This window comes from Pempheris klunzingeri, chromosome 1, assembly GCF_042242105.1.
Source record: "Pempheris klunzingeri isolate RE-2024b chromosome 1, fPemKlu1.hap1, whole genome shotgun sequence".
NCBI lineage: Eukaryota > Metazoa > Chordata > Actinopteri > Acropomatiformes > Pempheridae > Pempheris > Pempheris klunzingeri.
In genome coordinates this window covers 31,889,215-31,904,033 of record NC_092012.1, presented here as the reverse complement: position 1 = coordinate 31,904,033, position 14,819 = coordinate 31,889,215, and the positions used below count along the sequence as shown (strand labels likewise).

General features: G+C 42.9%; 1 protein-coding gene across 1 annotated transcript in view; it reads left to right on the top strand.

Annotated features, from left to right (window-relative positions):
- The first annotated feature begins 362 nt into the window (after nucleotides 1–362).
- mtss1lb (MTSS I-BAR domain containing 2b) overlaps nucleotides 363–14,819 on the top strand; it is a 65,517-nt gene continuing 51,060 nt past the window's right edge. Inside the window, exon 1 of the mRNA XM_070830959.1 lies at nucleotides 363–567. Coding sequence (XP_070687060.1) covers nucleotides 363–567 — 205 coding nt within the window. The remainder of the gene's footprint in view (nucleotides 568–14,819) is intronic.

Genomic DNA, 14,819 nt, shown 5'->3' with positions numbered 1-14,819 from the left:
CCTGTAGGCTCCACTGGTTTCTTAGAAAGTTGATGGTAATGATAGTGGGTCTGAATGACAGGCTCTTTTCATTTTGTCTGACTGCTCAGCTGTTCCTTAGATGGTTACTGGCCATGAATGGCGTCAAACTAGCAGCAGTACAGTAGTGAAATCCTGTATCACATTGTGCGTGGATACAGCTGCGTGGATACTAGCTGCAGTTTGTCTATTCTGGTTCTTAAAAACCAAGATGGCGAGGGCCATGAAAACAATATGGCGACGCCTGCACAGCGGGACTCAAGGCCTCAAAGTGGCGGTCCACAAACCAAGCCCCGAGTCCAGATAAAAAGTCATACTTGAAATGTAAATACGAAGATGGAATGATGCAGGCGGCACACAAACAGAAGCAGCGCTACGGAAACGAGTCAAGCTTGGCTTCCCCTATACCCGATCTTGCACGCCGAGTGAATCTGACAGCGGGGGGAACACCCTGCAGAAACTCGGCGGCTCAACTCGAGGCCTCTGTTTGTCGAGGGACACCCGCTGCATCATCCCATCTAAGGGAGCGGGTCGACTCCAACTCAGTGGGTTTGATCTTTTCAAGGTCTATATACAAACTTCCGTATGACAACTGGTGACATCATATGTGACATCATATGTGAGGTCACCATTCCAACCAACTGTGACATCATCTGTGAGGTCACTAATCCAGAATGGTGGCCAACTGTCATCAGAATCAGAATTCCGTTAATAATCCCCAGGGGGAAATTGCTTTTTGTTCCACACAGCTCCAGAAGAATAAGAATAAACTTCAAACACACACAAAAATAAATCACCTGTGAAGTAACAGAAGAGGCTAAAGCCTTAACACAACAAAAGACTAGGGCTGTACTGGAAATGTCCTACTAGACTGGCAGTTTGTATTGAATACGACAAAACGTGGTTTGTCTTATACAGTTTGCAAACTAAAGCAAAATCTGCAGCATGCATGAGACCAGTCTACTTCACCTACTGTGTCCCACAATGCAAGGCGCTTACCGTTGTATGAACAGAGACGTTTCAGAAAGCCATGTAAAGTTTGACTTATTTCTCCTGAGCAGTCCACCTAAAGTGGTTAGCGAGGGAATTTCAGGCAAGAAATATGCTGCCCAGCTGCTGAACATTCACTTATATATGTTTATATATAAATAAATGCTTACATATTTAGGTTGTTGATGATGCGCGTTTGTGTTAATATTTCTGTCAATAATAATCATTTTAAAACAACACACTAGTTCCTGAAAACCTGGCATAAAGTCCTGTGAAAGGGGTCATTCCTAGTGATGGACACAGGCCAACTCAAGAAATGACCTTCAAACCTAGTTTGGATTATTGGCTTCACTGAACTCACTGTCACCTGCCTGCCCAGCACCGAATGGCAGACGAAGGTAACTAGATGGTGAACACAGAGGAACATCTTTGTCCTGACAATAACTTCATTGCTGCCGTGCAAACCTAATCTCTATGGCCAAATGGAAATCAGACGGTGAGTTATGTGTGAATGCGGTCTGGCTGATTCTAATGAGACCTCAGTGCATCTTGGGTGCATTCACACCTCTACGTGGAGCTGTCCACTTGTGATCGCATCACCCTGAGACTCATGTTAATGCCAGGAAATGAAGAGGGCCTCTTAAACACTTGTACAGACACATGTACAGTAAGTGGTCATGTGTTTGCGGGTGCATGTACAGAAATCAACCACTAGAGGGTAGTACTCAGCTGTAATATAAACTGGTGCATACTTAAATTAAGGATGAAAAATATCACAGTTGCAGTACAGGTTGAGTTGACAAAACGCTGTGCAAGCCCACACCTCCACCACCTGTTCATATGGGGGGAAGCACACTGAATTGTGTGTCTATTTTCCAACCTGTCGAAAAATCGAGCTAGATCAGGCAGAGCGCAGAATTTGCTGAAGGATTACAGCAATCTTTGAGCTCCCAGCTGTACCTTCATTTTCTAAAAACCCTTCCAAAGAGCAGGGCATTTTCTGCCAGCCTGCACTCACAGGAAGCATCAGGTCTGGTTCTGACTGTCATGACGCTGCAGAGGCTGACGGCTGGACAGAGCTGCATCTATGTTTTACTGATCGCTCTCCAGCCAGCATATTCACCACGAAGCACTGGGGAGAGGATTCTTCTTAGTTTGATCACTAACTCTGTAACCCCTGAATGTCATTATCACCTAGACTAAAACATGGAAAGACAAAAAAAATGTTTATTTTCACATGCAGCTTTGGAATGTGTTGAAATGTGAACAGTTGATTAGGGGTATTTTCTCTTCACTACTGGATATTGGGAGTGGGGATAAATTCCTGTCTCATTACTCGTGGCTTTTTGCGCCAAGTTAGACATTCCGCTATCGTATTATCCCCTTCTTGTAATCAGCAGCAAGCACACTTCTTCTCAAACTCTTCCAGACTCTGATCCTAATGGTAAGAAAGGTAGCCGTGTTCTCACCGGACAGTACCCAAAAGGTTTTAATGTTAATTCAATAATGATCAGAGGATATTGCTCATTTCTTAGACTGAAAGGAGAAAAAAAGAACTTGGAAAAAGTTATAATTTGGTTCTTCTCCAGATCCCCTGGTTCCCTGCGGAACTAAGCATCAACCAACGACCTCCATCTTTCTCTTTTTCTGTTTTTCTTTTGCTGGTCTATCAAACATCTAGCAGACTATGTCTATTAATCTCTTTGCTATTTCCCTCTGCAATTCCCCTTGTTTTTGTTTTCCACCAGTTTTCTCTGTCTGTGTCTCTGCAGTCCTTATTCTTTTTCTCTCTTTCCATTCCTCTTTTCTATACTCTTTGATCAAATGCCTTGTTGCTATGCTGCATCCAGACAGTATGATGTATCTGGGCCAAGCAGCAGACATCACCGCTTCACGATGCGTCTGAGACAGAGAAGAGATTTTGTGCTGCCGGAACCTTTCGTTACCTTGTGAAATGTGGAATTTGATGTAAAAATGCACCAGTCTCCCCTCAGGGAGCAACACTTTTGGTAACCTGTTTGACATTTTAGGATTCCCATAGATGTTTAGAGTTTAGATCCCATCCTTACTCCTTATGAACCTCTGAATTTTTATCAAACCTTAAAATGAAATTGCTGCAAATGTGTGTAAGTATTCTTTTTGTGAGGCAGTTCTCTCTTTCCAATATCGTTCATGGGCTATTCAACAAGAGCTAGGCTGATACAAAGTAGGCTGAGTAGGCTGATACAAAAGAATATGACATTATCACCAAGTAATGGGAGGAAGGTCTGTGCTCTGTATGTGTGCAAATTTGTGATCAATATAAAAAGAGCTGGCAGTGGTGTGTGTGTGTGTGTGTGTGTGTGTGTGTGTGTATGCACATATGTGGGTAGGGGGGCAGGTTGCCTGACAAAACTCATCCTAATCAGCTCCCCTGGGATATTGCATATGTATGTGTATGCAACAGTGTGTGTATGTGCATGCAACATTATGAATCTATGAATATTGTGTATATATGTGCTACTGCATATTGATGTGTGTGTGTGTGTGTGTGTGTGCCCCTTTGTTGGTGCCTTATGAACACGAGGGCCCATGCTGTATCAGACACTGCAGTGCAACACGGCTCTTCAATAATTTACTATATATGAAAGTGAAAAATTAATGAGAGCAGATCCTCTCTTCTGTTTGTCCTCCTCCTTTCCCCCTCTCCTGATGTCCTGATGTAAATGTCTTCCTCCCCTCTCCTGCTTACTTCTCCTCACCATCAGCATTGTCATCGTTTTAAATCAAATCGTGAATCTCTACTTTCTTTCTCTTACATGTGTCCATTGTAAACAACCACCAGACACACTTCAATAATGGACAGTGTTTACATTTCAGTGCATATTTCCCTATATTGTCCATAAATAACATTCAATATTCTGACTTCCTCAGAACTGGTGTTGGCCTTGAGGCCTGGTTTACAGAAGGGAATGTGAAACGGCCTGCAGAGAGTTTGATGCAGGGCTAAAGAATATATGACTGATGAATGAAAGGTCTCAGCTAACACATTTAGCTGCTGTGTTTCTGACATTAAACGCTTTCAACTCTCAGAAGAGGTTTCAGGTTCAGTTCTCTGTGTCGTAAGGCTGCTGTTGCCTTTCCTTTTCACGGGTTCTCTGCTCTTCTGCTCTTCCTGAACGCTGATGATTCCTCAGAAAACGCTGCATTATGAGGCACTCAGTAAAAGCCTTGCCCCCCGTAAGTAGATTCATCAACATACTGTATCAGCTGAAGCCTCGTACGGGCTGCCTGATCACCAAAACATTAGTAGTAAGTAACATTTTTTGAAGATATGTCTGTATTATCAGCTCACTCTGAGTGTACATGTTGTTATATATTATTGTTAGTAGTAGTGGTATTATTTGTATCATTATTATTACTTTCGTGTTTGAAGTTTCTTCTTATTCTTTTGGAGCTGTGTGTAACAAAAAGCAATTTCCCCCTGGGGATTATTAAAGGAAATCTGATTCTGATTCTGATTATGGCATTGAGAGTAATGTTAATTGTTCTCTTCACTGTTGTGGCCATTGTTTTTGACAGAATAATCACAGTTATTTGCAGATTCCTGGACCGGATAAAGCAGGTAGACAAAATTAACAGATGGATGTTTCATCGTTTTTGTTTCTTAATAGTGAAACAGACAAGAAATGACCAGAAAATACTTCAGTATAGTTGACTGCATGGCTCTGAACAGTGGAAGCATAGAATCACAGAATCTAAAGCAACCTTAATACAAGGTTATGTATCACTTGGTCCATCACTTGGACCAAAATAATTCAGTGAACTTAATAGATAGATACAGTATATTTAGAATAATTAGTGACACTGTCGTGCTCATCAGAGAAAAGTATATATTCAGGTCACTTTTAGTGCTGCATGTTCTTAAAATCCTTAAAAACTGGAGGTAATGTGAGTGAGGCCATGTTGACTGGATGTAATGAAACAAAAACAGACCATCTCACGGGACGTTTAGAAGGCAGCCCAGATGGGCATCACGATGACTCAGTTCACAATGATTTATTTAGAGAATTCCAACACTGACGACCGTTAATCACTCAGGATGTTTGTGAATAAGTGTGGTACTCTCAGCACGTCCTATGTGCTATTAGTGCAACCAAATCTGCATGTAGCTGAAGGAAATTTGTCTCAAGTGGCACAATAAACTGCTTTTACAATGTACTGTGCTTTGCTTTAATGTGAGGGAGAGGTCAAAAGTTTAATTAGAGCCACGTGTAGCATTTGTCCAAGAAATCACCTGGAAGCGGTGCTGAGTTTATTTCCTGGTTGGTGAATTAATAAAAGCACTGCAGCCCCAAGAGGAACAACCCTGAGTGGTCCATGTTGCCTTCAATGTCATGAATCTACTGCATAGCTGGTCTTTGTGCCTATGGGGCAGTCTAATGAGGAGCATTAGGCCGACACAATAACTGAACCAACATACTGTTTGTAGATGCCTGGAGGCAACATGGAAAGTATACAGAAAAATATACAGTACTTTGTACAGTACATTTCTGCTGTTCTCTAATCCTGAAAAACATATGTCATACATAACAAACTCAGTTTTCCCATCCATGGTTCTTTCTGTAGCTGCTTAACAGAAGCTTCTCACCAGCCAACCACTGTGAGGCCATGAACCACAGTGTTAACAGTGACTTCTGCTGATTCGAGGAAGAGGTGTGTGGGACAGGCTCTTACAGTTTGCATATATATTAAACGTTCTACATATCTACCTCATTTAGCCAAGGTGGCACAGACACACACCAGCAAACTGGGCAGGGGCCAGTACCCCCCAATAAAGAATGGGCCCCACCAACATACGACACAAAATATACTAAACTACTTGAACAATAGATATGAAAAAATACAAGCTTAATTCTATTCTAAAGCACTATGAAATCTATGGTGAGTTCAGGGACCAACACTGCAAGTACTGTTTGCAAAGGACGTGACTACACATCTGCAGTGGCACTGGCTGCTGCTTTACTGTGATAAATGTTGAAATCAAATGCCTGCAGGGAAAAAAAATGTCTCATTAGCCTCAGATTTGGGCATCTAAGGCATGTAAAAACTGCATAAAAACTGTGCTGAGTATACTACTTTTTTTTGAATGAAGCTGCCTGCCTCACCACCATCCCCCCTTGGAGTAAGACAGCATCTGCTCCCACCTGGCTGGCACCAACCATCGAGGCACAGAGGGAAACACAGGCTTTACATTAGCAAAGGATTGCTGACATTCGGATGACCAAACATTTTTTGAGTAGCCTACAGCAACTCAGTTAAAAGAAGCACATCAGTAGAAAAGCAATGCAGGAAGATTGATAGAACCAAACTAAACCCAAAAAGTACTGGAAATCCTTTTTCGTTGTCGGTTGGCCTAGACGGGAACCACCCTGAGCTTCCTCCAACAGGCAGCTGAGAAAAGGACACAACTTGCACAGCACTAAACAGCAGACTTTTTTTTTTTTTACAATATTTACAGACATGGTGGCACTTTTAGTGGCTAAAGAGTTGGTGGAGACCAAAACAGAGCGAGCAATTTGTAACTAGTAACACACCAGAAGAGAGGGATTTCTTTAACTGAAAACATCTATGTTTTTGAAATGGTGAAGATAATTACTTGAAAGGCACGCATATGTGGGATTTTGCAACTGTGGTCAAAAAATATTTAAATGTGTTTTTTTTTTTTTCTTTGAATTCACCGCTCAAGTTGTGTGAAGCTGCCGTACAACATGAATCCACATTCCTCACATTTCAGCAGTTAACTTAAATGTGTTTCCAAACCTTCAGCATGGCTCAGTCCAGCTGGTAAGACAATGATCTGCAGCTGTGCTGCTGAGCTTCACCAGACTGGTGTGAGTGTGCGTGCATGTGTGTGTGTGTGTGTGTGTGTGTGTGTCTGCACCAGAGGAATATGTACAATAGTTGTAATTAGAAATATTAAATGTGTTCATCATCTCTCTCTGTTTGAGTGTGAAAACATGACCATCTTCAAGTGTTTGCGTACATCTGTGCAGACGTGTTGCAGATAGCGTGTGTGTGCGTTCTTCTGAGGCTGTGCTGCGTTCGTGTGTTTCTACAAGCATATTGTGAGTGTGTCTGTTTCTGTGTGCATTTCTGCGTGTTGTGACGTACGTGTGTGTGTGTTTAGTCTGTGAGATGCGTCAGTAACTGGGGCAGAACTGATTGTTGCTGATGGCTGTAGGCAAGCGCAGACCTACATTCTGCTCTGCCATACAGAGGAGGAGGAGGAGGACGAGGAGGAGGTGGGGTGCAATAGGGTAATAAAATTGGGGTTTCTCCTGTACTCCTCTCCCTCCTTTATCTCCCCTCCCGCTCTGCTTTTTCATGAGCCTACCTGTGTTTGTTCCCCACTGTCTCTCCCCTGGCCTCCTTACATCTCTTCATTGTGCCGTATGTGACACCTGACAGACATCAGGTACCTACTCAGCACACGGAGACTCTGGAAGCAAAGAGAACAAAGAAGGGAGAGAAACAGATGAGATAAATGACATCGATTGAGAAGAAAATGTCACACCCATCTTAATATAGATTCATTTGTTTAAACACACGACTTACAGTACACAGAGATAGAGTCAGATCCACAGTTAAAATGCACACATTGTTTTAAGCTTAGGTGCTTTTTTTTAAACTGAGACTGAGTACATTTTTATTCCAGGCAGTGTAGAGAAGGCACTGAAACAGCATCTGGATCTTTATGTCAAGAAATTGAACAGCAATGTTTGTATTCACAAACGATTTTCCTAGAGTACACAGTGTTTCCTAGAAACTATTCAACATAATATTACTGATAGGGAATATACTGTAGTTCTAACAGTCAGCTCATGTACTGAGTTTGTGAGCGTCAGTTCACCTCAGCATTTCTAAAGTACTGGCTAAACCTAACCAAACCTTAACCATATGGTGTCAGATCATAAAACACTTGTGATTTGCAACAGTGTTGGAAGGGACTCACAAGTTATCCTGTCCAGCTGAGGGCGTCACCTCAAACAAACCTCTTCTGTGTCGTTCTGGAGGGAGGTTATATACAATCTATAATGTTGTGTATAACTTGGTTGTTTGACCTGCACATGGTGCTGCACTCCTCCACTGTGCTACAGTCCTCATGGCTGCTAACTCCTTTGTTAGTGTGTGTAGGTGTCTCCTCTAACCCTATTGTCAGACAAGAATATTAAGAGAAAACCCTGAAGTATGTTTTTTGCCAATTTTTTTAATGCCTAGTGTCTTTCTAATTCTGGATTTCTACAGCATTTGCATATGGCAGCACACAGCATCACTGTGTTCCTGTTGTGTCCACCTAATGATAATAATAATAGTCATAATAATTATTATTATCATCAAGAACAAATAAAGCATCAAAATTTGTGTTAAAAAAGGTAAGATTAATTAATAGCAAGATCATCATTCATTTTAATTTATTTACTCTGTATGTTTTGCTAATCATAATTAAATAAAATAATTCAATTAATTAAATTAGCTTTCCGCTGAAATAGTCTTACCTTCTGTGCCTTTATCTATAATATAAAATCTACTTATCATTTATCATTCGTTATCATCTACTGCTGAACAGCTCTTCAGTAGCAAACGTCACTGTTAGTTTTACTTCCTCTTTGACCAAAACAAAACGTACAGTCCTTGTTAGCTCTCCTTTAAAGAACCTCCAGCTGATGACACCGACACAAGCTCACGCCGCTGCGCTGAGAACTGCTCACATCTGCTTTCAGTTGGCAGCATCAGTTGCTCAAGTTCTGCAGCTTCCCCTCAAAAGAACTGCCTGGTCACCAGCTTTTGAGGTCAGCTGACATCTGACCCCTGACCCCGCCCAGGGACATTGGTCTGAGCAGATTCTGCTTTGCTGTATGTGTGTGTGTGTGTGTGTGTGTGTGTGTGTGTGTGTGTGTGTGTCAGCACAGTCCACCATGACACAAAGTGAAGCCTGCTTTCACTCCAAAACTCACTTCAGATGTGAACATAGATATGAAATATACAGACTGACACTAAACAAGAACTACTTTGAAGTTCATCCTTTTTCTGATTCTCTTTGAATTACGTGTTACTTATTGTGACTTACCTGCCAGAATATTAAAATAAGAAGAAGAATACAATAAATAAGTAAAGGCAACTGAATTTGGTGTAGGTTTTAAACCCTTTTCAGCCACTTGTGAGAAAAAACATTTAGTTTCTACACCGTTTTAAATGTGAGGCAACTGCAGTTCAAAGTGTCAGTGAAGAGGTAGAAGCTCTGTCGTTGCTGGATGTGACTCAGCCTCTTTTATTAGATGTCCGTCTCTTCAAACAGAAACATTTCAAACAGCACCGCTTCCCACACTGACGCCACACGGCCTCAGCTCTGTCATACATGATTCACTGCAACATCTGAATCATCTTATTTTCTTAACAAAGTTTAGCATTAGAATTTATCTTATGTAGTTGCATAGATTGTAGAGGCTGATTCTCTGAGCCCTAAAAGAGCAACAGATGCAGGTGAAGCTGGGTGACGGCGAATCAAATCTCACTGAGGGAGTTGGTATCATCCAGGTTAGGGGATGATTCTCTGACTCACTCTCACTGAACAGAGCTGGAAGATGAGCGCTGTGACCCAAAGGGGGACTGAAATAAGCTTTAAACAGGTAGTTTTTTATCATATATCATATTATATCACATTCTAATAATACATACTGTAACATTATAGCCTCTTAAAGGAGTTAATGAGATCTCATGGCTGGGATGGATGTGAGTCACTTCACTTGCTATGTTAAGCTTTTTGCTGAGACATTTATTCAAAACTTGTTTGTGTGGGTTTGAACTGTTAACAAAGGACTTCTAGCTGTCCACAGCCAAACTCTAATGTCAAGGATCTGTTCATTGGCAGCTATTCATCTAAACTTTAGAATATATAACCTTACTATTTCAAAATGACTAAACCTGGGCATATTTTGTAATCTCGACAGCACAGATTTCAAATGTTCCCATGTTGTACTACAGTTGTCTATCACAATACAGCAATGTCCTAAAGTATTTGTCCCCTCTGAAACAGTGTGATTTACTTGAAAATATGGACGGACCATATTACTGCCCTCACACAAAGAGGGATCTGTAAATGGTGAACAGCATCCAACATCAACGACACCAACAGATTTAAGGACTTGATTAAACAGTGTTTTTATCTGCTGAGGTTAAGGATATATACGCTCACATAAATTGTTTACAAAATGACATCCTTATCATGAATAATGTAAATTGGCCACAGACGTCTGAATATTAAATGAAGTCGGGACACTTATTCACAACAGCGATTTTTTTCGGTAGAATTGGTAGATATTTAGGTCCCGATGGAATAGCGAGTGAGAAAACATTAATGTGGGTTTTCACTGGTGTGAGGGGATACAAACAGAGCTGTCTGGCCCTCCGGTAGCTGTGCATGAGACACCTCTAAATAGAAACCAGGACCACAGTGAGGAATGCAGTAAAACCTTGTCAAATTGATTTAACCTGTCAGGAATCGGTCACTTTACCATACACAGCTGTTAATACACCCACACTGTTTTCACGACTCTTTGAAGTATGTTTACTTTCTGCACTGATCTGATCGTTTTCAGGGAAAGGCCTCATGGGAGATAATAAGAGCCGAGGGAGGATTTTGTTACGAATCGACACGTGCTTTTCACTTTTCTGCCAAGTTCAAGGGGACCAGTAAAGGTGTTAAGGTGGCCGGAAAGTGTGTGAACCGACTGTATGGAGGAAAGAAGCACACACGTAAGCAAACAGGAAGGGCTGGGCTGAGCTGAGGAAAGCACCGGCCATGTGATATCTATCACATCCTTCCTCCTGTCAAGGTCACCATGGAGGACCATCATTAGCCACATGAATGTTCATGCAAACATGTACACATATAGAGTGCACATATGGTATTTACACACACACACACACACTGGAGATGCTGACATGGTTGTGTCCTCTCCTGTATCCACATGAAGTCTCTCTCAGGATGCAGGAAACTTGGCGTGAGCTTAGAGCTGAGCATGTGTCACGCCTGTTGTCACCTGCTCTCTATAGATATAAGGACTCCCGGACCTTTCTTCTAGATCAACGTTTACTCAGAGGGAACAAAACACAAGAGATAAAATCTTGTACCACACACCATATTTAGGAATATTGTAGAAAAAAAGGGTTAGGGCATTTTTAGATTTTTTGTATGTATTTTGAGTAGAGCTCATGACTTCTGGCCGTCTCAGCTCGACACAGACACAGTTCCAATAAAAACAGAGTCTTAAAACGCCACATTCTGAAATCATCACGAGGTTATCATGTGACAATAACATCTTACTGCCTGAAACCGATACCAGAAAAAGATCCCATCCGCTACTCTCTATTGCTGTCTAATGTTCGAGCGCCTCTCTCTGACATGATTCATCTATGGTCACAGGAATATCCACGGCACTATGACCTCTGACCTTTTCACCATCATCCTGCTTGCTCATGTTACTTGAATACCCTCTATATACAGTACAGTTTTAAAACAGACACAAAATCCTTGCTCTTTTACTCCAGACTTGTGCTGATACACTATTTCTTATTCACTCTCTTATCTTAGTTTCATCGTAACCTCAGCTGTTACCTAAACTTTGACATTTAAAGCAGTCGCTTTGTCCACGTGAAGGAAGGACACTGAAACGGATCCACATTAGACAACAAACCCCAACTGAAAGGATTTCCACCCATGCAAGAACTGCCTCAGGAAACAGTTTTTGTAGTTAGCTGTGGCTTTTACAGAATTACATAACTGTCTGCACTACAGGCATGGTGATACTGACAGTTGTTATTACGAAACATATGACCACAGTCATCTTAATTCATTTTCCCAGGGCCAGCCGCTATATAAAGAATATGCTCCTAGTGGAAAAATCAGCAAACACAAATGAACCCCTGTCACAGTTCACTTCAACACTTTTTAGTGAATGGTCTGCATAGCGGAGCTTTAAGGAGTTTTCAGGACCTGATATGTCCATCAGGAGCTGGTGGAGACCAAAAACAGAGCTAAAAGAGGTTGAATATTGGTCTTACGTTGGCCAGGTGGCTCCAGTGGATGATACTTTTGCACATCCCAAGTTTTGTGACAAAGCTGTTTTATATCAGACAAATCTTGTGACTAATATATTGAATTCATTGTTCTGTGGAATTTCAACATGCTGCTGTCCTCCAAACACAACTTCAGCCAGCATCCCCCCCGTTTGCACATTAGTACAAGACATGGTGAAATTGCCAATATGAGCTAACAAACTCACAAGGAATATCCACAGGAGCTGCAGGAGGGAATATAAGATTACTACTCTTGTAAATCAAATTAAGAAACAAAGGATACTGCAGGTAAGCACTGAGGAGTCCTATTTCTATACGGTTAAAGGGAGTTAAGAAAACATTGGTTTTTCATGCTAAACCAATTCAAGAGATAAACTTAATGCTGTTAAAATACCCAATCTATTCACATTTACTTGGCAGAAAATCTGAAAATGTAAAGAGCTGCATGCAATCACATTATTGCAGAGGAGGCTCTAAGCGGATGGCCGCTGGGTTACAACCTGCAGATAACTGTGTTTGTGGACACCAAAGGAGATCAACATCAGACATGTATCTCTCCTCAGCCTGCTGTGTTGCATGCCAACTGTCATACAGATAAATCTGACTGAAGCCATTCTCCATACAGATAAGCCAAACAGAGGTGCCTTATAAGAAATCATTGTCAGACATTTTTAAAGGACGGATCAAATAACCGTTCTTACAGGTCAGAGAATCTGTGTTGTTTGACAAAAAAGTGATTAATCAGGGTCACCGGGACACATTCCTACACACATGCACACACTCTTCTGGTGGCTAAATCTATTTGACATTTACCCCCTGCAGGATTTCTCCTAGTGGGTTACAGTATGTCTGTGTCTGTGTATGCATGTGTCCGTGCGCGCTTGTGGCCATGTGACAGGCCGTCCAGAGTTGCCCAGCCTCCTTTTTTTTTTTTTTTTTTGACTCCCTTGCAGTTGCATGGATCGTATTACTGGTTTGCTCTCCCCGCACCGCTGAGCCCACCGCCTCTGCGCCAATCACAGCCTGCCTTCACCTACGCGCACATGCATGCACGGACGCACAGACACAGACCCTGACTGACACAGCGATCCATCGCTCCGGTTCTCCGCCGCCTTCACATGCGTCCCCAACGACTCCGCGTAGCGCTGGCTGCGCCAAGATGAGCGGTCGCCCCGGTACCATCTGAACTCCCCCGCCTGACTGACCAAGAGCCTGAGAGAGAGAGAGAGAGAGAGAGAAAGAGAGAGAGAGAGACCATCTTTCCTCTCTCACAACCCATCTTCCCTTCGCTTGGAAGAGACCGCAGCGCAAGCCGTTTCTTTCGGCATCTTTTCTTTTTTTTCACCCCCTCTCCTCCTCCTCTTCTCGCTGCATCCCTCCGTCACAGTCGATCTCCCCGGTTTAAAGGTGAAACCGGAGAGCGCGGTCGTGATTTTGTGGAAATACATTTTTGCATATTTTTCCCTGCTGGGTGTTGGTAGCGCGCAGTTGGTGCGCGCTATTGCAAATTCCGGTGAATGGTGGATTTGGCAAACATGGAGACCGTGGAGAAGGAATGCGGGGCCCTCGGGGGTCTATTCCAGGCGATTGTCAACGACATGAAGGTAAATAAGAGCTTGTTTTTTTTGACGTTTCACTGGATCTGTGATGGTGGTTAAACACATGTGCTTCCTCACTGAGAATAACCACGCAGCCTGATCATAAAGGAGCTCGTGTCTGGGTTTCAAATACACGTTGAAAATGACTGTGACCCACACACACGTTTACTGATAAGCTGATGTTGATTTTGGTTGTATTTCGCATTAAGACGGAGTGATGGCACCGTTTTACTGACAGTGATGCGGCGGCCCGGTGGGTTGTTGGTGTGACCCCCTCCCCTACTCCTCCTCCTCCTCCTCTTCCTCCATCCCCTGAATACTGGCTGCGCATGTAAACGCCAATGCATCCGTTATCGGACATGCTTGACGTGATGCTCAGCTCCCGTTCCCCTGCAAAAACCCAACCACACACTCTGCTCTCACACAGGTGGAGGCCTATCAGCGCGATGGCACGCACATACTTTGGTTTAAATCCACTCCTTTCGTCTCAGTGGGTGTGTGGAGCAAATTTGCATATTAGAAAGGCCTCCAAAATCGGAGATTTGTGTCCGATAGCCTGATGGACCCATAAGCCGGCTTGGCTGCAGCTTTGACACAATAGGTTACACACACACATGAGGACCTCAGTGGGCATTTGCATGAGATGCTTCATCATCATCCCAACCACGGTGGTGTTGTTTTTTCCTCCAGCTGAGATGCAGGAGAGGAGATGCAGACGTGATTATTGCACATTCACCCTCGCTGTTTCGCTCTCGCCTTTTTCAGTGGTTGCCGTGCGTCTCCGTGAGAGTGCAGCGTCATTGATTTTCTGTCAGGCTGATCTGGCAGGAAAACATGAAGGCGTGAGAAGCCGTGCAGCCGTCACGCACCCAGCCTCCCTGCCTCTCTGTCTGTCTGTCTGTCTGTCTGTGTGCCTGCCTGCCTGCCCGTCTGTCAGTCAGTGGTCCTGCAGCTTCATGGCTCCAGCGTGGCTCGAGCAGTGCCTCAGTACCCGCCCATGCCAAATTCACCGTATTCTCTCATGCTTGCTGTGAGATGCTTGGGATGAAAGCGTCCATCAAACGGCTTCATGATACAGTCTCTGTCAATATGTCT